The sequence below is a fragment of the Chenopodium album genome, chromosome 9 (assembly GCF_948465745.1).
Source record: "Chenopodium album chromosome 9, dcCheAlbu1.1, whole genome shotgun sequence".
NCBI lineage: Eukaryota > Viridiplantae > Streptophyta > Magnoliopsida > Caryophyllales > Amaranthaceae > Chenopodium > Chenopodium album.
In genome coordinates this window covers 52,704,215-52,728,884 of record NC_137842.1, presented here as the reverse complement: position 1 = coordinate 52,728,884, position 24,670 = coordinate 52,704,215, and the positions used below count along the sequence as shown (strand labels likewise).

Here is a 24,670-nt window from a genome sequence, read left to right as displayed (position 1 = left end):
ATCGTATTCATGTGCGCTTTCTGATTAACATACAAGAAATAGGAATAACCCTAAACCTGTTTATCTATGTTGGTTGAATATTAATGCACAAATAAAACTATTATTGGCGATCACTTGAATTATAATCAAATTAACCCTAAACAAGATTATTAATTATCTCATTAATCGTGATTACAAGTACCAATTCCCTTTAAACATGCATAAAAGGTGTGATCAAGCAATAAAAATAAATATCAAGCAACATAATAATAATAAATTATAATAATAATAATAATAATAATAATAATCATAACAATAATTATAACAATTATAATCATAAATCATAAAAATAATCATAATAATGTTAAAGCATAATAATGGCAAGATCCTAGGCATGATACTAACAAGATTAATAACAAACCCTAGCATGTCACTAAGCAATAAAAATCAAATCTTTAATCCTAACATGATACTAACAATCATAAATATTAGGAAGAACATAAAAGGCATCATAACAATCATATTTAATTTAAGGAACTTATTCTTTACCCTAAACATGATACTAGGAATATCATAATAACATCACAATATCAATAAAAAAAAAACCATTAAAGCACTTACTTTGATGCCTCGTACCTCTTTCTAATAACAAAATACACACGTTAGTAACTTCAAGGAAAATAATAAGCAAAACAATTAAATTAAATAATGGAAAGAGAGATTTGGGACCAAACCCTCAGAAATTAAACCTTTCACGTCTAGAGCGAAGGCAACTTCGAATATGGCTAGGTGTTTCTAAATCTAATGAGTGCGGAAATTTTATATTTGAGAAAAGCTAGTTTAGAAAAAGAGAGAGAGAATAAGAGAAATGGTAGATTGTAGATGAATGAAAATTGGTTATCAAAAACGGAGTTTTTAGCACGTTATTTATAAAGAAAATCAGCCAAAAAGATAAAATATCAAAACAGAGTTCTGGCGCACATAAAATTTGATTAGCGCCAACGCTGGCTATTGGCGCCAGACGCCAACATTAGCGCCAGACGCCAACATTAGCGCCATGCGCCAATGCTAGCGCCAGGCGCTACAGCTGGCGTTTGGCGCTGATTCAGAAATTCACGTGTTTTCTTAAAATCATATAGAAATTGCCGTACAGGAGGATAAAATCGTATTTCCCTCAAAAAATGTTCTTTGATTCTAATTAAAACTCTGAAAAGTCAACAAAAGTCAATTTATCAATGCTAATTGAATTAGGAATGAAAAGAACCTTCTAGAAGAATCTTAGAAGACTAAAACCATTCCTAATTGCATTAGGGATGATAAATCTATATTAGGCCCTCCCCTAGATCATTGGGCCGCATATAAGGCTCAAAATGGGCCCAGTTCAGTAAATTGGCCATAACTTCCTCAATATTCATCGGAATTGGGCTTATAATGTATCGTTGGAAAGCTCTTATCAAGCCCCATCCAACTACACTACTATCGGACCCATATCATGGACCAACCAAACTGGATTGGCTGTTTTCTTAAAATAAGTTTTCAAAAACAGAGAGAAGAGAAAAGAAAATAAAAGAAAACTATCCGCAACACTAAACTTTCCACACTTTCACTTCATTCGATTATGATTCGACGTGAAAGATACTCATCACTGGGTTTGGTTTTGGGGAGACACAAATGGGTGTCTACAGTTACAGCTTTATATTACTTTATATTAATGAAAATTATAATAAGTTTATGTATATGTAAGTTGTTTATATATCAATTTTCTCTCTCTAAAGTTTCTAGGAACTTGTTTGTTGCTTTCTTAAGTTATGGTGGATGTTTCTCATCCGCCAGATCCTCCTAATCATTCTGATTAGGAAATGTGTGAAATTCATCAAAGGTCATCCTCCCTTATAAGTTTTCGTGAGGTGGTTGCTAATTCTTCTCAATGGTTTGAGGAAGCTAGAAAAATTGTTGCAACTTCGACTGAATGGTCTCATGATGAGGTAATTGGTCCAAACACTAGTTTGGCGATACAATTTGACAAGTTAACACTTGACAGGTTAAGGGAGCCATGGGGATTAACGTTGATGGTAAAGTGCTTAGGCACATCCATTAGACCTGCTTTCATGCTTAATCGAGCAAGGGTGATGTGGAAGGTTAAAGGGGGATTGGAGACAATTGCTCTTGGTCATAATGTTTTCCCTTTTCATTTCACTATGGAAGATGATTATGAGCGGGCTCTGTTTGGAGGCCCATGGTTTGTCTTTGACCATTACTTGATGATGGCGAAATGGAGGCCTAATTTTAGAGCCTCGAAAGACCCCTTTGATAAGATGACTGTGTGGATCAGATTTACCGAGTTACCGGTGGAGTATTATGATAAATCTTCATTGTTTGAAATAACAAAACTAGCTGGTACACAAATAAGGGTGGATTATGCAACGGACAGACTAATAAGGGGAAGGTATGCTCGGGTTTGTATAGATATTGAGTTGAGCAAGCCCTTGGTGACGAAAGTGTGGATTGGAGGCGCGTGGCAATTAATTGCCTGTGAGAATATTACCACTTTGTGCTTTACATGTGGCAAAGTTGGCCATGTTCAAGCTCATTGCATGTTGAGTAAAAAGCATGAGGTGGATGTTAGATCATCATAAATTGGACAGCAAGTTACTGAAGAGGAGAATAAGAATTTGGATTTGTTAACTTCAAGTACAAATGGGTCAAGTCCAAGTGATCCACTAGCTTCCAAGCCCACTAGTTTGGTTGGGTCATCATCTAAGTCCAACCCGTTTCAATTATTGGCTTAAAATGATTCAAATGGGGAATTTGGCCTGTGGACTTTGGTCACAAATATAAAAAAAAAAAGAAAAAAAAAATTAAAAAAAAAAACAATTTAAATATGTTGATAATAACAACAAACGTGGTGGCCCAAGGTATAATAATAATGGTAATAAGATTGATAATAACAATAAAAAATTTAATAAACCCCTTAATGTTGATAATAACAGCAATAAGAAGGAGTTAAATTATACAAAAAATAGCCTTGTGTATAAGAAGAAAGATGCGACTAATATTAGTAGTACTAATCTAAAAATTAAGGATGGTCCTACTTTTATTATTAATAATTCTGCAAAAGTTTCTACTAGGAAGGAAGATAATTTAGTTATTATGAAGGAAGGAAATTAGGAGTCACATCAATTCCTAATCCTCAAGTAATTAATCGAGTTAATCACGATTTAGAAGTAATGATGGAGGTTGATTCTTCAATCAAGGCATTGGTTCTACAAGTGGCATTAATGCTCAGGTGTCGAATTCGGCTAGACACATGGAGGATATGCAGCTAGACATTTGATCCACACCGTTGATTTCGAGTCCACTCAAGTCTAATTGTGAGACTATCACATAATATAATACCCTTTCCTCTACTATATTAGATTTCAATTCCAATTCCCAGTTAAACACATAAAACCCTTCATTTTCAATCCATGCAAAACCAGAATGATCCTCATCTCCCTCAGCCTCTACCATTGATAACTTACCAAAGACGCACAGTCACGGAGTAAGAAATGGATTCTCAGTCTCAAGGGAAGGAGCCAATCTTGCAGGGAATTCCAATTCACGAATTACATCAGGGGTTGGGAATGAAATCAAACACTCTACAATTATTTCCAACCTCGCCGATGATTAAAACATTGTTGATCAAGAGAAGACCAGGATCTCCGACGGAGATTACCGGAGCAGTGCGATTGTTGGATGCTTTAAAGCGGAAACAGGAAGCCCTATCAATTTTAAGGGCGGAGGAGCGGGATCAAACATTTCCCTTTCAAATAGCAAGAAGAATTCCAGTTTTTCACTTACAGTTCGAAACTAGAGGTCAAAACATGGCAAACCACCTTATCGCAACGTTCATCTCAGAGGAAGCAGTAGTGGGGATGCAGCTACAGGTCCAATTTTACAGATTCCTTTAGGGACCGAGGGAAATAGTGGCCTAATTAACTCCATTGTCGTTGGAGGATCTGCTGCCAATAGGGATGAGTGCTTATTGAAGAGATTAGGAAGTGGATTACCTCCCTCTAAATCCTAGTCCGGAGGATCGACCAACAGTTAATCTTCAATGTCCTCTGCCTAATTTGAAAATGAAATTTATTCTCTGGAATGTGAGAGTGGCTTGTAGGGATGAGTTTATTCCTCATGCACGTCATTTGGTTAATCTTCACCGTCCTGTAGTGTTTGTGTTTCTTGAGACCAAGTATGATGATTTAAGGGCTAGACAAGTCATGCTACAATTGGGATTTCATGACTTTAAGGCAATTGAAGCTAATGACAAGAGGGGAGGAATTTTACTATTTTGGAAAAATGTAGTTGATATTGCTGATTTCAAAGAGGATTTTTCCTTTTTTTCATGCTCTTTTCCATTTAAAAAAACACAAATAATGAAGCTCTAGTTACGGGAATGCATGATCCATCTACCCCTAAGGAAAGACATGAGATGTGGAGGGAGATGCAATCTGATTTACCTCCGCCTAATACATCCTGGTTGTTATTTGGAGATCTTAATGAAGTGACCTTGCAACATGAGAAGTATGGAGGTCGTGGCTTTAGGCATGCTCAGTGCAAAGATATGAATAATTTCACTAATGTTGCTGGCCTCTTTGATATGGGATACAATGGAAATCCTTTTACATGGAGTAATGCAAGGGAAAGAGCAACTCTTATTAAGCAACGTCTTGATCGCGCTCTTGGGAATGCAGCTTGGGTGGAACAACTTCCACACACTAAGGTTTTTCATCTCCCGTTTACTTATTCTGATCATTCGCCTATATTGATTGATTGTACTAATCCTAGAGTTAATAGTCCTTTTCCTTTACGTTGTAAAGAAGTTTGGCTTTCTCATCCTAATTTTAACAAATTTTTTATTAGCAATTGGTTGCATCTGTGTGATGATTATGTGTTAGGTATTAATAATTTCCAATCTAATATTAAAAACTGGAATCAAAATATTTTTGGGAGCTTAAAATATAAAAAGGATAGACTTTTGGCAAGAATTGGTGGAATACAAAGATTTTTAAAAAATAAGCATTCGGACTTTCTGATAAACTTGAAAAAAGATTTATTAAAGGAATTAGAACTAAAGGATTTATATGATAAGGAACGAATTATTTAGGCACAAAAAGCTGGAATTAACTGGTGAAAACATGGGGATTTAAATACAAAATATTTCCATATTTTGGCTAAAATAAAAAAAAAAGTAGGGGAAAGATTTTGTGCCTTTAAGATTCGAATAAGAATTGGATAAGTGATGGTTCTGTCCTTAAAGATATGGCAACAGATTTTATAAAAAAAATTCAATCTAAAATAAGAAATAGAGGTGGCTCGGGTAATTTTAATCCTGCTAATAAACTTTCTAATAGTGAGAATATTTTTTTGACTACTAAGATTTTTTCAGGTTCACTGGGATTCTTTAGGACATATAATTCACAAATTATGTGCTGATTGTTTTTTAAATAGTTCTTTTAATCCAGATTTAAATAAATCATATATTTCTTTGATTCCAAAAGTGGAAAATCTAGTTAATTTGACTCAATTTAGGCCAATAGGGCTTTGTAATACAGTATATAAATTGATAACAAAACTAATTTCTTCAAAGCTCCGTTTGTTCTTAAATAAACTTATTAGTCTCTTACAATCAAGTTTTATACAAGGGAGGGGAATTGAAGGTAATGTTATCATCATAAAAGAAATGTCTCATATTTTTAATAAAGCCAAAATAGGGAAGAATATAATGGCTCTTAAGCTTGATCTAACGAAAGCGTATGATTACTTAGAATGGAATTTCATTGAAGAAACTCATATTGGTTTTAATTGCCCTATAAACTTTGTCAAATTAATTATGTGCTGCATTACCACTCCTCAAATCTCTGTATTATGGAATAGAGAAATAACCTCATAATTCAAGCCATCGAGAGGTATTAGACAAGGAGATCCCATGTCATCATATATCTTTGTGTTATGTTTAGAAAGGTTGTCTCTTATGATAGAGGAGAAGGTGAATCAGAAATTATGGAAGCCAATTAAGGTAACAAAATCAATTTATTTGTCTCATATCTTTTATGCAGATGATGTGTTTCTATTTGGCCAAGCTTCTAAGAGCAATATCAAATTAATAATGCAAGTTTTGCAAGAATTTGGAGATATATCTGGATTAAGAGTTAATCAAAGTAAATCCACAATCATTTTTCCAAAAAGAGTCATAATAAAAGAAAAGACTTAATCACATAATTTAATTTCACCTCCACAACATCTTTTGGTAAATACTTGGGAGTTGAAATCCATCCAAATAAGTTAAAAAATGTGATTATTTTGGTTTACTTGATAAGACTTTTAATCAAATTAAAGGTTGGCAATCCAAATTATTGAATATGGCAGGAAGGTGTACATTAGTCAAGTCTGTGCTTTCATCTTTTCCTGTTTATTTAATGCAAACTAGTACTCTCCCTAATTCTGTTTGTGAGGATATTGAGAGGAATTGTCGTAAGTTTCTATGGAATAAGGTGGATAAGTCCAGGTATACTACGAGGTTAGGTTGGAATCATATCACCAAACCTATGGAGATCGGAGGATTAAGAATTAGGAGCCTTAAATTGTGGAACATGGCTTTTATGGCTGTAGGGAATATTTCAAGCATTACCCCAAACTTAAACCCCACTGTGATCATACACTTAAGCATGGTGGCGTCAAAGGGAAAGAAACTAGAGTAAAAGAGTCGCCAACAAGTTTTAGGAACTTGTAAACCGTTCACAGGGTGAAGGTTACACCCCTTAACGATCCAGGAGATCGTTAACTCCAATAGGTCTGGAACCAAGAGTAAAAGTTCAGGGATGAAGGTACAAATCCAATCTAAAAGAGAAAGAACCTGCCCTAATAATAGGCCTCTACTTTATTCTACTCGTATTCATGTGCGCTTTCTGACTAACATGCAATCAATAGGTTTACCCTAAACCTGTTTAATCTATGTAGGTTGAATATTAATGCACAAATAAAACTATTATTGGCGATCACTTGAATTATAATCAAATTAACCCTAAAAAAGATTATTAATTATCTTATTAAGCGTGATTACAAGTACAAATTCCCTTTAAACATGCATAAAAGGTGTGATCAAGCAATAACGATAAAGATAATCACGCAACATAATAATAATAAATCATGATAAACATAATCATAACAATTATAAAAAATAATCATGTTAAAACATAATAATAGCAAGATCCTAGGCATGATACTAACAAGATTAATAACAAACCCTAGCATGTCACTAAACAATAAAAATCAAAGCTTTAGCCCTAACATGATACTAACATGATATTAAGAAAGAAAATAGGAAGCATCATAGAAATCATAATTGATATAGATGGAACTTATTTATCCCTAAACATGATACTAAGAAAAGCATCCTAACATGATACTAGGAATCAAAATAACAACCTAAACATGATTTCTATATCATAATATTAAGAAAAAAATTCCCAGGAATAATTCCACCTTTGGGTCGTCCGCCCAAAATAATCCCATTTTTAGATTATTTTTAAATAATCCGACCTTTATACAAGATTCGCTCTAAATGGTCCCGAGTGATTAGTAACCGGTTGAAGAGGTAATATTTCTTTTATTAAATTTAATTTACACATATCACAATTTGATTTGTCCAAAAAAAAGATTAAAAAAAATAAAATCAAAGTTTCAGCCACCACCATCCCTGCCACCACCCAAAGCCATAACCACCACTGCCACGAAAACGGACCCCAGCCAACCCAGGAACCACCGCCACGGTGCCACCAAACCAGACCCGAAACCATACCCCAGCCAACCCAGGAACCACCGCCACCGAACAAGACCCCAGCCAAGCCAACCCCAAAACCCCCTTCGAAAATTCAAAAACCCAACAAACTAGAACCTGGGGAGTTCGACGCGGCTAGAAACAGTGGGCGGGGGAGATCGACGCGACCATATCTGAGGATGGGGGAGGTCGGCGCGCCGGAGCTAGGTTTAAGGGAGATCGACGACGCGGCTAGAAATTGTGGTGGCTCGCTTGGGTTTTTGCGAAGGTGTGAGGGAGAGGGTTGGTGGTTCAGGGGAGGGGGGGGAGAGGAAGGGGGTGAGTCGCGTGCCGGAGCTGGGTTTAAGGGCTGGCTGGCCGGAGCCGCGTGAATGGGGTTGGCCGGTTGGGGGTTGGCTTGGGTGGTGAATGGTTTTTTAATATTTATTATTTATTTATTTTTTTAAAAAAGATTTATTTTTTTTTATTTTTTTTACCAATTACAGGCTGCCACATGTATGGTAACTTGTTATAACAAGTTAAATTACCGGTTGGGACTAGTTATAGCGGAGTGGATATAAAGGTGGGATTATTTAAAAATAATCCAAAGGTGGGATTATTTTCATCGGACGGCCCAAAGGTGGGATTATTGTGGGAAATTTTTCCTAATATTAATTAAACAATTAAAGTACTTACTTGGATGCCTCGTATCTCTTTCTAATAACAAAATACACACGTTAGTAACTTCAAAGAAAATAATAAAACAAACAATTAAATTAAATAATTGAAATAGAGATTTGGGACCAAACCCTCAGAAATATCAAACCTTTCACGTCTAGGGAGAAGACAACTTCGAATTATGCTAGGTGTGTCTAGATCGTGTGAATGCGGAATATTGTTTGTAAAAGCTAGGCTAGAAAGAGGGAGAGAAAGAATAAGCTTTAGCTTAGAGAGAGAGAAAAGAATTAGAGAATTCTGGTTAAGAGTTGATGAGAATTGGTGATAATTGATGATTAAAAACAGAGGTCTAAGGACGCTATTAATAATGAAAACAGTCCGGATATGATAAAAAAGAATCGGAGTTTGCAAAGGAATAAAACACGTCGCTGTCTGACGTTCGGCGCTGCAGGCGATTTTCTACACGTTTTCTATTTCTTTGATAAACTTTAGCGTAAAAATCCGTACGAGGGGTAAAATTGTAATTTCATTTAAAACACTTCTTTTATTCCAAATAAAACTCATAAAACTTAATTATCAATCCTAATCACATTAGGATTCAAAATAACCTTCTAGAAGACTATAATCAATCCTAATTGCATTAGGAATGATAATTCATAATAGGCCCTCCTCTAGATCATTGGGTCGCATATAAAGATCAAATCGGGCCCAGTTTAGTCATTTGGCCATAACTTCCTCATCATTCATGGGAATTGGGCTTATAATATATTGTTGGAAAGCTATTTTTGAGCCCTATCCAACTACACTATTATTGGACCCTTTTCATGGACCAAACTAAACTAGATTTACTATTTTCATAAAATAAAATAGGTTTTCGAAAACAGAAAGAGGAGAATTTTAATAAAAAAAAACTAACCGCAACACTAGACTTTCCACACTTTCACTTCGTTCGATATATTATGATTCGACGTGAAAGGTATTCATCACCGGGTCTGGTTTTTGGGGAGACACAAATGGGTGTCTACAATGGCTAAGTTAGGATGGAATATCCTTACCAAACCGGAAAAGTTATGGGTTAGAATCTTTAATGAAAAATACCTTAACAGATTGTTTGGATAAATTTAAGGGAAGGAAAAGAAGGGGAGGGAGGAGAAGAGGAGGGGAGGGAAAGGGAGGGGAGAGAAAAAGGATGAGTTTTCCTTCAAAATCTCTCCATTGTTGAAGGGATCAATTTCCTACAATTTAATCCTTCCATTCCCCCCCCCCTCCAATTCTCTCCCTTCCTTATTTTCTATCCAAATGAAAGATACTCCATCTCTCCATTTCTCTTCCCTTCCTTTCTCTCCATTTCCTTCAATCCAAACACACCGTAAAAGGAAGGGTATTTTTTATTGTCATACAAATCCTAATCAGTCACAAATTTGGAATGATATTTTGAAGGGGAGAGAATTACTTGCCTCGGGTTTAAGGGTTGGAATAGGTAATGGGATTTCAACTTCTCTATGGCACCATCATTGGGTAGGAAAATCTCCCTTAAAGGATATTATGAGTTCCCCTATTCCTTCCTCAATAGTTCATTGGAAAGTATTTGATATCATTAAAGATAAGGCTTGGTATCTTAAAGATATTGAACACCTTCTTCCTCTCTCAGCTCAGTTATCAATATGATCAAAGCCACCTGTAGACACCTAAAAATGTCTCCTCAAAACCAAACTCGATGATGAACAACTTTTCACCGCCATTATTGGTCAGGTTTAGTATTTAATCTTGGAGTGCTTAAATCCATATTTTGATCTCATAAACCAACCCAACTTCTAGCCCATTTCCCCAAACCATAACTTATTTTCCTCTTTTCGTGCCTTTAGACCCAAAATAATTCATTTCGTGTCCTTTAAAATCATTCATTTCGTGTCCTTTTTATAAAAATGCTTAATCCTATTTATTTTGGTCCATAATCTAGGTCCAATGATTTAATAATTGGATGGGGCTTGAAAAGAGATTTCCAACGATATATTATAAGCCCGAATCCGAGTTATAACGAATAAATTATGGCCAAAATATAAAGCCGAGCCCAAACCGAACCTAAGCACACCTTACCTGACCCAATGATCATGTGAAGGGTCCAAATTATTTAATCCTATTCCTAAACCAATTAGGATTAATTAGAAACTTCTATAAGCTTCTAAAAGATCTTAATTATCCTTTTTGAAAAGATAAGATTAAAGAGTTTGAAATTGAATAAAACTTTTCTTACTTTTGTTGAAAGTCCTAATTCTATTCGAATTGAAAGACGTTCAAAGATAGACAGATATTATTTTCGTGCCTCATAGTTTTTATCCAAATTTTATATGATTGGATATCCCATTAAATTATCTTTCCAATGAAATATTATAATATCAATTCAAGCTATAACGGAAAAGATATGAATAAAATATCAAACTCTATCCAAAACTGACACTATCTCACTATTTCGGCCATATCTTTTATTCTTAAAAATGTTTTAACCTGATTTTAAATGGGTTAGAAATTAGACTTCAAGAGCTTTCCAACGATATCTTATTTATCTTATTCTGATTTCTGGATCAAAAGATATGATAAAAACAAAACCGCAAAAACTGCAATCTATCGAATTTTATTCCAATTTAATTCGGACCTTATCTTGTTTTTTCGACCCTTCTTTTTTCTCTATAAATAGAGGTCATATCTCCCCATTTTTAGGGATCAACAAGCTTGATCATCAAATAATTCTCTTCTCCCTCTTTAGCCTAAATACTAGTCATCTTATTCTCTCAAAATACTTCCCTTGAGCACTCAAGGAGTTCATACTTAACCCGAGGTTCCGTCCTTAAACCAAAGCGTGAAAGGTATAATTAATTGACGGTTTGGAACGAATCAACTCTAATTTTTATTTAATTTAATTGTTTCAATTTGATTTATTTTTATTGAAGTTACTAACGGTTTATTCATGATGTAGCAATTCAAGGAAACACGGAAAGTGAGTAATTAATCACTTAATTACTCTTATTTTTATTCTTGTTGCTAGTATCATGATTAGGGTTCTTATTTATTGTTTGATTTGACTAACGCTATTATTATTAAATTGCTTACAATATTGATGTTTATTATATTATTATTTATTGATCACCATATTGCATGTTAAAGGGAATATGTAATTGAAACTCACGACTAATAAGATAATTTGGACAACCGGTTTAGGTTCCTTTTTAATCTTGTTATTAAATCAAGTGATCACGATATTTTAGAATTATATGTTGCATTAATATTCAACCAATTTAGCTTAATAATAGTTTGGAGCAAATTGAATATTTTGTCTATATGCCTTTGAGATCACAGGAATCACTTTTCACAATAAGAATCGAGTAGAGGCCAATACGGGCAAATGTGACTCCATGACTCACTTCGTACCATCATCCCCGATCCTCCTTTAGTGAATCCAAACCATATGGAGTTAGTAATCTCATGGATTATGAATGGGGTGTAACCTTCACGGGTCAATCATATCGTTGTTGCCTATCATTGTCCCTTTAATCATGGTTGCCTTTTATGATCCGTGAATGGTTTACAAGTTCCTTAAAAACTGTTGGCGGCTCCCTACTTTCCTTTTCCCTAATCGTATATGTCAGTTCTCACTTCCTATGAGTGTCAAGCATATTCACACATGCTTTAACGTAGGCATACTTCGAGCGACGCCTACACCACCCCTCTTTCAAAATTGACTAATATGGAAGATTTCATCACTCGGGATTTAAGCAAAGATGGAGTTTTTAACGTCAAATCTGCTTATCATTATCTTTTAAGAGGAAAGTGTTTAGTTTCCACAAATATAAAATCATGGAAGAATTTATGGAAAATACATGCACCTTTTAAATATAAGATGTTTTTGTGGAATTGTGCTCACTCTATATTGCCAGTAGCCAAACCTCTGTCTATTTACATGCCTTTGATATCTCCTACATGTACTAGGTGCAATTTCTACTCAGAGTCTCATATCCATATTTTTAGAGATTGCTTTTCTTCTTCAATTTTGTGGAATGATATATTTGCTAGAGTTTATCTTCCAAACAACTTTTTAATATCTTTAAAAATTCTTCTTGAAAGATATGGATAAATTATAATCTTGGTTTGGATAAAAATTGGAGATTGATCTTTGTGACTGTGTTGTGGCATTTATGGTTGCACAGAAATAGCACAATATTTGATAATAAGCAGATTAGTTCGGTTTCTCTTTTCACTAAATTTTGCTTGGACTATCAGATTACTAACTCTATTTTACAAGATAAAAAGAAAAGAAAGGGCAAGGAGCCATTCACTTCAACCACTGATTGGGAAGAACCTAAGGAAGGATACTTCAAAATCAATACGGATGGCGCTTGGATGAATTCTGATGTCTTTTCAGGAGGAGGTGTTATTCGAAGGTCAGATTTCTCATGGTATGTGGGATTCTCATGCAAGTATGATGTTGTCTCCCCCTTTCTGGCTGAATTGTATGCCATGAATGATGGTCTGTCTATTGCGGAGGATTTGAGAATAAAGAAGGTGATTGTTGAAACAGATGCTAAGCTTTTGCGTGATATGCTCCTTACAACAGGTCCTAATCCTCGCCATGAATTAGCTGCTGCAATTTGTGATGTTGCAGCTTTCCTGTCCAAATTTGAAGTTGTTGTGTTTAATCACATACCAAGGGAGAAGAATGAATTAGCCCATCGTATAGCTATCTTTGGACGAGTGATGGCAATTGGGTACAAAACCCACTATCTAATTCCTGATTGTGTGTCTAAGCTTTTTGAAGCAGAGAAGGCTATGGTGGAATCTACTTCTACTTGACAGGGTTGTTCCAGTGGTCCTGGTTATGGATGTTGTAAGCTTTTGGGTTGTTATGTAATGTAAATAGTTCCCTCTTATTAGGGTGTTTAACGATTTTAGTTGTTGCCTTCTCTTAAGGCTTATTTTGCAATCACATAAATTTTCATTGTAAATACTATGTGATGATTTATGTAAATATTAAGGCTTTAGCCTTTTAATATCATCTATATTTTCTTTGTGTTAAAAAAAAAGTTATTTATATATCAATTTAAGTCAAAAAATGCAAAAAAAAAAAAGTATTTATTTTTTTGGGGCATTAAGGGCACCGATTCTGAACTGAACCGATGCTAATAGTTGTGTTATTGCCACCGATTCTGAACCGAATCGGTGCTAATAACTGTGTTATTGCCACCGGTTCTGAACCGGTGGCAAAAACTCTCACTTTTTTGCACCCCTCAAATAAACACAGTTATTAAACCGATGCCTTTTTGTATTTTTCTACTAGTGATTATTCCATACCTTGGGATGAGAATGGTGCAAAGAGATACAAATAAGAGATTAGGGGAACGAAACATAAGAGGGGGGCACAAAGTTAGTCTAAACCCAAAAGGAAAGATTAAATGTAAAAGAAAAAAAATCGTTCTAAACCTAAAATAAAACTTGTCAAAAAAATAGAAAAAGAGAGAGAGAGAGAGAGAGAGAGGACAAGGAAAAGGCACCAAATGTAGGAAGTTGCCACACAAAGCAGAAAGGTTTTAATTTAATAAGCACCAAAAGTAAGGGATTATGGGAGTATACTTGAGCCTGTCCATTTTTCATAACCCCAAGCCTAGCCACGTTACAACCTTAGAAAGGCCCTCCTTGAGGTAGACCATAACCATATACCAAAATCATCATTCCATGAAAATATGGCCAATCTTAGGCCTTTGCACATATGGACCAACTATTGAGTAGTCATGCCCATATATAAAATGCATGAAGTGTTGAGTTATGATTACAAGATCATATAAAAAAAAAAATTCAAATGATTTGGATGATTTGATAGCCATTGGCTTGATTACATCATGTTAGTAAAGCAATCGAATCAAACTAAATTCGATGTGTTCCCTATCTTTTGCCAAAAAAAAATGAGATGACTATCATTTAAAAAAAAAAACACAATCATCTTATTTCCTTTTAATAATAAGGCTATTTATTACCAAGGTAATTCAGGTTCTATATACATTGCCTAAAAAGAAAAAAAGTTAATACAATAAATTGATTTGATATATCGACAGCCTCGACGTCAACTTTAGATGTCTGTTACAACTCTTGAGCATTGGTCTTCTCACTTATCATGAGCAACTAATATGTTCGTCTACGTGATATATCTCCATCTTCTCTAATAAGCGAGGAACATTGAATGAACATGATCGCTACATGAAAAAATGATCGTTATCACTATTACACGTATAACTCACTGCCAAGTCATCACAATGATTCAACTATTAAGTCAATAATCTTTGCTTTCGAAAACATGTCTAATTCTCTTTCTTTATTATTCTAAGGGAAAGTTGGATTCGCCTTCCTTTTTTTGCAAATCTGTCTTTTTTGTTCATTTCTTTTTTAGGGGGTAAGTCGGGATAATCCCTCCCATTTGGCAACTAAAATACTTGAAAATAGTATAATTTTTTTAAAAATAGTATAATTTTTTTAAAAATAGTATAATTTTTTCACTCTTTGCCTCAAACAGGGGGCTTAAAAAGCTTGAACATTCCTACTTCTGTCTATTTATAGATTTGAACACGCTATTTATACTGCGAAATCAATGTCATGCAAAGCTTATTACGAATCATCTTAATAACTTTAAATGACAAAGGGAAGAATACCACTTCCTATTATTTGACCAAGATAATTAATCATGTTACTTAATCAAACAATTTATGATAAACATATACTCCCTCCGCTTCATGTTACTCGCAACAAAGGACATGTTTGCGGAGGGCGAGGCAAAAGATTGAAAGTATGATTATGGAAAAATAAGGGTATATGTTTAACTATTAATCCAACCCAAAAAAAAAAGGAAAAACAAATTCGACCTTAATTAAATTAAAAACCCACCACCACCCACACCACCAAGCAGCAACCGAAGCTAACCACCACCACCTAACATCACCGAAACCACCCATCACCACCACCACCCAGCACCACCGACGCACCCAACACCACCTACAAACCCTCCATAGCACCAACCACCCAACACTGAACCCTGCACCACCACCCAACACAACCACATACCCAGCACTACCACGAACCCAACACTACCACCCAACACCGATGCATCCAACACTACCCACGAACCCTCCAATCAAAACCCCAAAACCATCGTACCCCACAGCAACTGAAACCAAAACCCCAATCCAACCCATGATGCCCAGAACCCCACTCAAACCAAGAACTAGCAATCAAACCAATTCCGAAATCAAACCCACAAATTGAAACCAAAACCAAACCCACAGTCGAAATCAAACCCACAATTTGAAACCGAAATCAAACCCACAATCCTTCTCTATAATCAATTAGAGCTTGAATTAGTTAAATGGATTTTTTTGAAAATAACACCACATATTTTCAAAAAAATGGACTATAACACCACAATTTTTCAAATTTTGATTATAACACCACAAAAAAATCAAAAAATTTGGTTTCACCACCATCTAACGATGTTTTGGATGGAATCCGTTAAAGGGACCCACAATGGACACGTGTCAAAATACAATTTGTTTTAAAAAAAGAAAAATATCACAAACCCTAACCCAACCCAGCCCACCACCAGAACAGAACCACCTGCCCCAGCGGTCGACAACCCAAACACACTCGCCAGAACCTCCTGACCCCACCAAAATCGCCGGAACCTTCTGACCCCACCAAAACGCCGGCTCCACCATCTTCCCCCTCCCCGAAAACCACTCCAGCAGCCTCCGCAACCACCTCACTCCCGCACCAACGGAAAGCAGCCGCTATACCTACCTTACGCACCGCACTGACCCTAGTTAACTCACGCACTCTCTCCGTCCTTGAATCGACAAATGTGGGCTTAAGTTTATCGATTTCAGTCATTATACGTGGGGAGGTGGTGGCTAGGGTGGTTTTCGGGGAGGAAGAAATGGGTAGGATCGGGTTTTCAGTGGTTGCGGCGGCTGCTTTCTGTTGGTGGATTGGTGCTGATGCACGAGGTGGTTACGGGCTGGGGTGGTTTTCGGTGGGTTGGTGCCGATGCACGAGGTGGTTACGGGCTGGGGTGGTTTTCGGGGAGGGGGAAGGTGGTGGAGCCGACGATTTTGGTGGGGTCATGATGTTCCGGCGGCTGGCAGGTGGTTCTAGTGGTGGGGCTGGGTTGGGTTAGAATTTTGGGTTTTTTTAATTTTTTTTTATTTATTTAATTTTTTAAACAAATTGCTGAGTGACACGTGTCTATAGTGAGCCCCACTAACAGATTCCATCCAAGAATCCGTTAGTTGGTGGTGAAACCAAATTTTTTGATTTTTTTGTGGTGTTATAATCAAAATTTGAAAAATTGTGGTGTTATAGTCCATTTTTTTGAAAATATGTGGTGTTATTTTCAAAAAAATCCTAGTTAAATTTAACCATCAAAACTCTTCAAAACTCTAGATCTAGACTTTTGATGGTTAAATTTGACAATAAACCTTTCGAATTTGGTTTCATCGCCTATGAGGAAACAAAAAGCAAAGGGAAGAGAGAGAAAATGAGACGGAGATGTTGGTGGTGGTTTCCATTAAAGATGGTGGTCGGTGGTAGTGGCGGTGGTGATGGTGGTGGTTGCTGTTGAAGGTGGTAGTTATTGTTGAAGGTGGTAGATTATGAAGGAAGAGAGAGAAAATTATGAAAGAAGATGTTGAATGTAGATGAGGAGGGGAATAAATTAGGATGGATGTGGTAGTAAGGTAAAATTAATTAACTTTAGGGATTAATGTAATAAGAATATATTTATAATTTAATTAGGATGTTTTAAAAAAAAGTAAGGGCATAATTGTCATTTTGTAGCCAAAAACTTACTAAATAGGGAAAGAAAATGATTTGTTGCAAGTAATGTGAATCAGCCATTTAAGGAAACTGTTGCGATTAATCCGAAGCGGAGGGAGTACAATATTCCACAAATTGAAAATACAAATCTTGGGGCTTTAAATAAACATGAGAAATATCCCCCTAGCATATGTATACATGAATTCTAAAAGCCACCTAAGTCTACACTTGGGGGCTTCAAATATAGGTCTCACCTTAACTTTCATTTTAAAATAAGACCATATTTTGGAAAGTGATTCGAATGATTTTAAAAATTATTCTAACACTTCACCAAACCTAGGTTTGATAAACATTCATTTTCAAACTACGGTGCTTTTTTAATTGAAAGAAATTCACTTTCAATTAGCAAAATATGCCAATGATGACAAACTGAAAAACATAAACAAAATCAAATATACGAAAGTGTGCTCACATTTTCATATCTTTGTTGAAATAAGTTGCAAATTACAACTTATCTTCATCAATCTTGGACAAAAAAGTCACACTCAATTAGGAGCTAGACTTTTCTTTCCATTTTGGGTTCAGTTTTGAGAATAATATAATTATTGGACCCCTTTTCAAACTTTGAATTCTAGTTCGAAGCAACATGTTTCTAATAAAAATAGTATTCAAAATTTCCTTTCTGAATTTTTGTTTTCTCAAATAAATAAATTTTCAGATTCTCAATAACCGTTTGGATAATACATGTATATACATAAATATTTCCAAAAGGAATGAATTAAGAATCGGCTTCTTCTTGACTCAAACTTATTCTCGCTTAGTTCTCCTGCAAATATTGGCTAAGGGATGGTAAACAAACCGCCTACAAGACCAAAATCAAAGATTGATAAGAACGAAGAAAATATTTGATGTTCTAAATCAGCTTTGAGAATAAAATCACCGCAATGATCTTTACAACCGTTTAGACTTAGATAAGATTACTAAACCTTAAACACAATTGTTTTGGTTTATAAACAAGCAAAGAACTAACTTACTTTCTTGAACATGACTTTAACTAAAATGCGAAAGCCATGTCATTGTCCTAAATATCTCAAAACAAAAATAGGACATATACATAGGTCCGTCTCAGTATCTTATGAATGGCCTAAACAATAGCAAGTCATTAGAAATACCCCAAATTGGGGGCTCCAAGACTTGTGAAATAGCAAGAATGCGCATAACCCGACACATGGGGGCTCCAATATCCACACAAAAAAAAAATAATAAAATGAAATATTCATGCCATTCGAGCTACTTTTGGGAATCCCCTAAGCTACAAATGGTTTACGTAGATCTCGAGCCTTACAATTTTCAAATGCATCACAATGATTTAATAATCATTTTGTTCCTTTGAAAACTAAGTTTGCAACTGAACTTGGCCATTAAACAAGTTACATATTCGAGCCATTTTCAAGTTCAACTTCAAAAACTAATCTTAGTGCATAATTGTTGTTTCGATACTTCAATTTACTCTAAAGGTTAGAGAGTAATGACTAGTATAGAGCAAATTAAAGAAACAAAATCATGATACATACTTGCTCATACAAAAGTTTAGTACTCAATCATTCATCATGAAAATTGTATCAAGACACTTTATTAACATAAGACAAACAATTTCATGAGTTAGAATGTAAACAAAAGACTCCTAAATTCTAAATTAAGGAGTCTTCATTTAAAATTATTCTCCATTGTTGCACACATTGGAATTTCGCAAGGAGGATAACATCTACTTTCTCGAGCTTCAAAACAGTGACAAAATTTGAACTCAAAAGAAAGAACTCAAAAGTAGCAAGAATAGACGAAAAATTTGAACAACATTTCATTTTTCCTCTCACCTGTTCAAATGAATGACCAATATTACTAGACTTAGCAAATTTCCTTTGTTAAAACTATGAATGGTCAAAAACGATTTTAACACACTTGTTTAATCGTTTCCAAGATCCTAGTTGTTATCATAATAAGAAGAAACACAGGATTTTTAGACTCATTTCAAGCAACATGAAAGGGTCTAATTATTAACAACAAGCAAATCATCGAAGTCACCCAACACCGGGGGCTACAACATTCGAAAATATAAATGGGGGCTTACGAACCCAAAATATAACCAAGCTACACCAGTTCGATGATCTCTTCAAGAATTTCCTAAACTAATTAGTTTTGTGCAAATCTTGAAATCACAGTTTTATAAGTGAATAATAATAACCATCGGTAATTTTTGTCATTGATAAAGCCAGATTTGCATCTTACGCATGAAAAAAAATAAACATGATTCGCAAGAACAAATTCATGCTATTATCATAGTTCAAAATTTCATTTATAATTTTAATGCATAATTGTTGTTTTAAACACTTCAATTTACATTAAAATTAACAAGTATAGTCTATGTGAGTAAAAAAGAGAAATAAAGTTCAAGCACAAATTTAAAATTAGAATGAACAAAAAAACACATATATGCTTGACATGCTCATACAGGATCAATACTTTACAACTTCACATGAAATTTGTTGCCATATATTTCTTAAAACAACGACAAACAAACAACTTCATGAAAACAAGTCGAATCAAAAACCTCAACTATAAGTTAGGATTCTTCATTCGATTTCTCCATTTTATTGACCAAGATCAAAGTCTGGTAAAATAAAAGGAGCAAGATTTACTTTCCTTAGCTTTAAATGACAACAAAAAAATGGTAAGAGATCAAAATTGGAGAAAGAGGAGAAGAGTGTGAGCTGCAGATCGCGCTTCTCCAACTCTTTTACTAATTCAAATGTTGCGCGTGGCATCCCAGTGCAACTTGGTTTCTTGTGGCGCCTGGCAGTGCGACTTACTATGTTGCGCATGAACACTGGTCACTTAAAAGACCAGTACTCAGATTTCGATTGGTTTTGAATTTTTCCCAACGGTTTTGTACGTTGTTAGACGTAATAACGCGCAAATTATCGAAATCTTTAAAATTGCTTTGCATCCAGTAATTTCTTTTCTTCTTTGATAGTATTTTACATTATCCTGCATGCACACCGTGCTTTGTGCCTTCCTTAAGCATGCGTTTTGAACGTTTTTCGTAAAAGTGTCTTAAGACGTTCCGTAGTGGTGCTTTACGTAAAAGCTCCCATAAACAGGTTTGTCATTTTACTATACTGACGTTATAAATGTCCAGCTTTTCTTATTTTTTTCACGTCCACAGCAAAAAGGAAGGCGTCATCATGAAGTGAAAAAATGCAAGGCGTTATCATACAGCGTAAAATTGTATGGCGTAGGTGTTGCGTAAAATTTCACTTTTTCCGATCCCCAGCTTTGCGAGATCTACCTCTCAGAACTAAAAGGTAGAGAATTACTTTACTTTAGGCGTTAGCTCACGAGTCGACAGGCACGCCGAACCATTCAGGAACAGACACTTCTTGATTGGAACCAAATATGATATTTAGTGAGCTTAGTAGCTTACCGGACAGTTAGGGTGTCGTCCACCCCCTATATAAAGAGTGACGAGACGATGTGGCACCTATGTAGTCACGTGCCCCTAGTCCCGAGACACGTGTACTCATCTTGTGGACAAAACTGCTGAGAGAGTTGCCGATTTTCTTCCTTCTCACTGGATTTGGATATATGCCTCCAGTCTTGAGACATGTATTTCTATCTAATGGACATCGAGTATTGCGTTTTGACAAGCGAATTGTCAAGAACTTTATTCCGGTTGCGAAAGCTGAAATGTTTAGGCTGCAAAAGCCGAAACATTCTTTTTATAATCTTTTCAAATTGTTAAAATCAGACTAAAGTTTCAATGACGTATCGAGGGACTTTAGACCAACGATGACATAATTGGGAGGACATCATCCCCTTTTAATCCTTTCTAAACCGATTTCTTCTCATGACATGACATCACCGAGAACACCTTTACTTGTGAAAGTGTTCTGCATTTGCAAAGGATCAATCTAGATTCTTTAGCGCACTTAGACTAGAAAATACTTTTTCTTGCCTTAATAGCTACTTGTCTCGAACACTTAGCGAATCAAGGATCGTTTCAACATCCTTAACATTTCTCAACGGTTCTCTATTCTTTGAGAACTTCGCAGAATGAGTCTCAGATTTATTTCCTTGACTACTTTGATCATTGTCTATTCTAGACAAGATCAAAGTGGGGGCTAACTGTAGACACCTTTTGGCCTCTTGTCCCGAAATGAAGTGCAATGATGTTACAAAAATCCGTTCTTCATGTTAGATCAAAGTTGAAGTAAGTTAAAACTCATATTTGAGACCAATTAATCTTAGAGACTTGTCCGATTACTAATTAGTCCTAAAACGTGCTCATACATGTTTAAACTTGATTAATAACGGACCAAAATGCGGTAAATGCAATGATTCGATCCAATGGATCTTACATTGTTGAAAACCAAGCCAAAAAGATATAACAACCATCATATTTCCATTCATGGCCTATACATATGGATATTCCTTTCAAAGATATTTCCAACGGTATATTACAAGCCCAATTCCGAGTTAAAACGAAGAAGTTATGATCAAAACACTAAACCGGGCCTTAAAACCGACACTCTTGCAGTACAACGACCATATCTTTTGATCCATAATAGATTTTAACCTAATTCCAACGGAATTGGAAAGTATACATTCAGAGATTTCCAATGGTATCTCACACGCTTAAATCCAACTTCGCAATCAAAAGTTATGAAAGTTTAAAAAATGCGTTTTCGTATAAGGCAAACCGCATCCCAGCGCAACTCAGTAAGTTGCGCGCAACTGGCGCGCGCGACTCATTGAGATGCACGCGGCACCCAGCGCGACTCGGAGAGTTGCGTGCGCCACCTGACGACGCGGCTCTAAAACCCTAAAACTAGATCCCTAAGCCTATAAATAGGGGTCTTCGTTCAGCATTACGGGGACCGAAAAGTCAGAATTAAAACCCTAGCATTCTCAAAACCCTAATCTCTCAACTTCTCTTACTATCATACTACTTTTTCTTCTCTCTTCCCAAATACTTTCCAACCCTAATCGAATCCATTGAAGTCATTGGAGGTACGAAGAAGAAAGAAAGTCCATAAACGCATTAAACGAAGACTTAACATAAAAGAAGAACGGTTACTTTCCCGAGCACTTAGATAAATCACTTTTCTTTTATTGTTTAAATAACTTTAATTGAATAAGTAGTGTTATTTGATCACTTTAAACAAACTTTTAATTAATTAAGTCACATAATATTCTTTCGTTTAATCAAGACTAGAATTTGATAATTAATTGTTGTTTTATCACTTTAGACAAGGCGAATATTGTTTATTTTGTTCTTTTCACGAATATTGATTAAACAAAGAATAATGACTTTTTCAATGTAATTCCTACGTTATTAATGCTTGTAAATAAAATCAACTAACTTATTCTTTAGGTATCATGTTGCTTATATTGTTTGGTAACGAAATTGTGAAAAAGGAAGAGCTAGTAGAGGTCGTACTAGGGCTAAGATAGCGATTCCCTTCTAAAGGGAACGTTATCTTAGTACCCTCGCTCCCGAACTCATTCCTGGTTTATGTAGACCAATTTGGGCATGGGTAAACTTACGATTCGTGCTAATTATCCCTTGAACTCTACTTGGGAGAAAGGCATGAATGAGGTTTATGAGTTTTCCTAAAACTCATTGGCGACTCCTACTTGTTTCTTACAAAAAAGCGTGATGAGAGTATCATTTCTAGTTCAAGGTCTCCCAAACAGTTAGGAATTCAAATCCTAATACACCCTAACAAGTTTAAAGTCCTAGCTAGGCTTTTAAAGGGCCATGGGCATCTAAGGAGAAAGATCCCCAACGATGGGAACACCCTCCTTACAATATTCATCCCCAAATTGTATGGAACCATCTCCTTTAACCCTTGTAAAAAGCCAGTACGCAAATTTACGAGGTAAGTAACTGATAGGTTTACTTAACAAGCCACCAAACCCCATTTCATTGACCACATTCTTCCTAGAATAATCATACCGCTCAACAACACCATTCAGATTTGGAGCTTACAAAAAAAAAAAAAAAAAAAAAAAAAAAAAAAAAAAATCAGAGAAAGATACATTCACCAATTGCATTCCCACTAAACAAAATTATTTCCATACAACCACAAGTCAGGACACACACCCCACATAGCTAAGAAACAACCAATTCCATCAAAAGTACACTAGCAAGGGCTAAAGCATTTACAGTAATTCATATATACGTATTTCATAGGAGCACAAAATAAACTTTTATTAAATTTCACAAGCAATTCTCAAATTTCTAACAACAAAATATTTAAATTATTTACAATAACGTACTTCTTACAATTACTAAGTTAGAGGACTTTAGGGGAAATAAATCCAAGTAGACTAAAAAAAGTAATACACAACAAAATTCACCGAGTCCCACAAATAAAAATTGGACTATTTTTAAAAATATACACAAACAATTATAAAAAGATACATTCACCTGTTGCATTCCATTAAATAAAAAAAACCTCTAAAAACAAATAAGGATACACACACACATTACACTAAAACAACCAATTCCATGAAAACAAGAACCTTAATACCTTCTACGTCCTTCGTGACTGAAATTTCACCACAATCTCCTTCGCCTTCGCCTTCACCTTTTCACCCGCATAGACATGCGACAAAATTAAAACCTTATTGAAATTATAAGCCAATTAACCTTCAATATTATCAACAAAAATTTACAATTTTCAAAACATTGATTACATTTACCTTTGCCCTCTTCCCTTTCTTTTTTTCATCCTGACCACCCTTACGTTTTCCACTTTTGACACGATTTGGCAGCAACATCACAAGAAGCTCCTCCAATGTCGGTTATCGAGATTCTTGTTGTTCATCCTCACTCTCAGATTCCACATTTTCCTCAGTTGCCTCATTTTTCCTTATTAGCACCATTTGAGTCAGTAGCTGCATTGGTAGAACAATCTTCTTCATAATCCCCATTTTGATCGTCAACATCATCATTAGATTCAAAATCACCCAACTCCTCTACCTCAAACACGAGATTCTCATTTATTTTCTTGCCTTTATTACCACCTTTGCTTTTGGGCACTTCTTCATTGACCCGACTCAATACTGCTTTCGATGACACCTACATCAAGGTTTTAAGATATTTAATATCACCAAACAAACACAAGTCCCATTCATATTTCACACACAAACTCACCAAATTCTTCCTCACAGCACCTGAGGACCCTTCACCACCTGAATTCTTCCTCTTCTTCATTTACACTGCCCTCACAACAAACAACAACTTCCACATTACCATCATTTCCTCATTCAATAGTCAAAACACGCTCAACACAACTAATCAAA

General features: G+C 35.4%; 1 protein-coding gene across 1 annotated transcript; it reads left to right on the top strand.

The window, feature by feature from the left end:
• Nucleotides 1-1,838: 1,838 nt before the first annotated feature.
• Nucleotides 1,839-2,615, top strand: LOC145557719 (uncharacterized). The gene has a single exon (XM_081618893.1). It carries the CDS (start codon nt 1,839-1,841, stop codon nt 2,613-2,615), a length of 777 nt encoding a protein of 258 aa, XP_081475019.1.
• Nucleotides 2,616-24,670: the final 22,055 nt, after the last annotated feature.

Bases quoted from the DNA above. Each gene is read 5' to 3' on its own strand.
- LOC145557719 (XM_081618893.1), top strand. From the start codon at position 1,839: ATGTGTGAAATTCATCAAAGGTCATCCTCCCTTATAAGTTTTCGTGAG.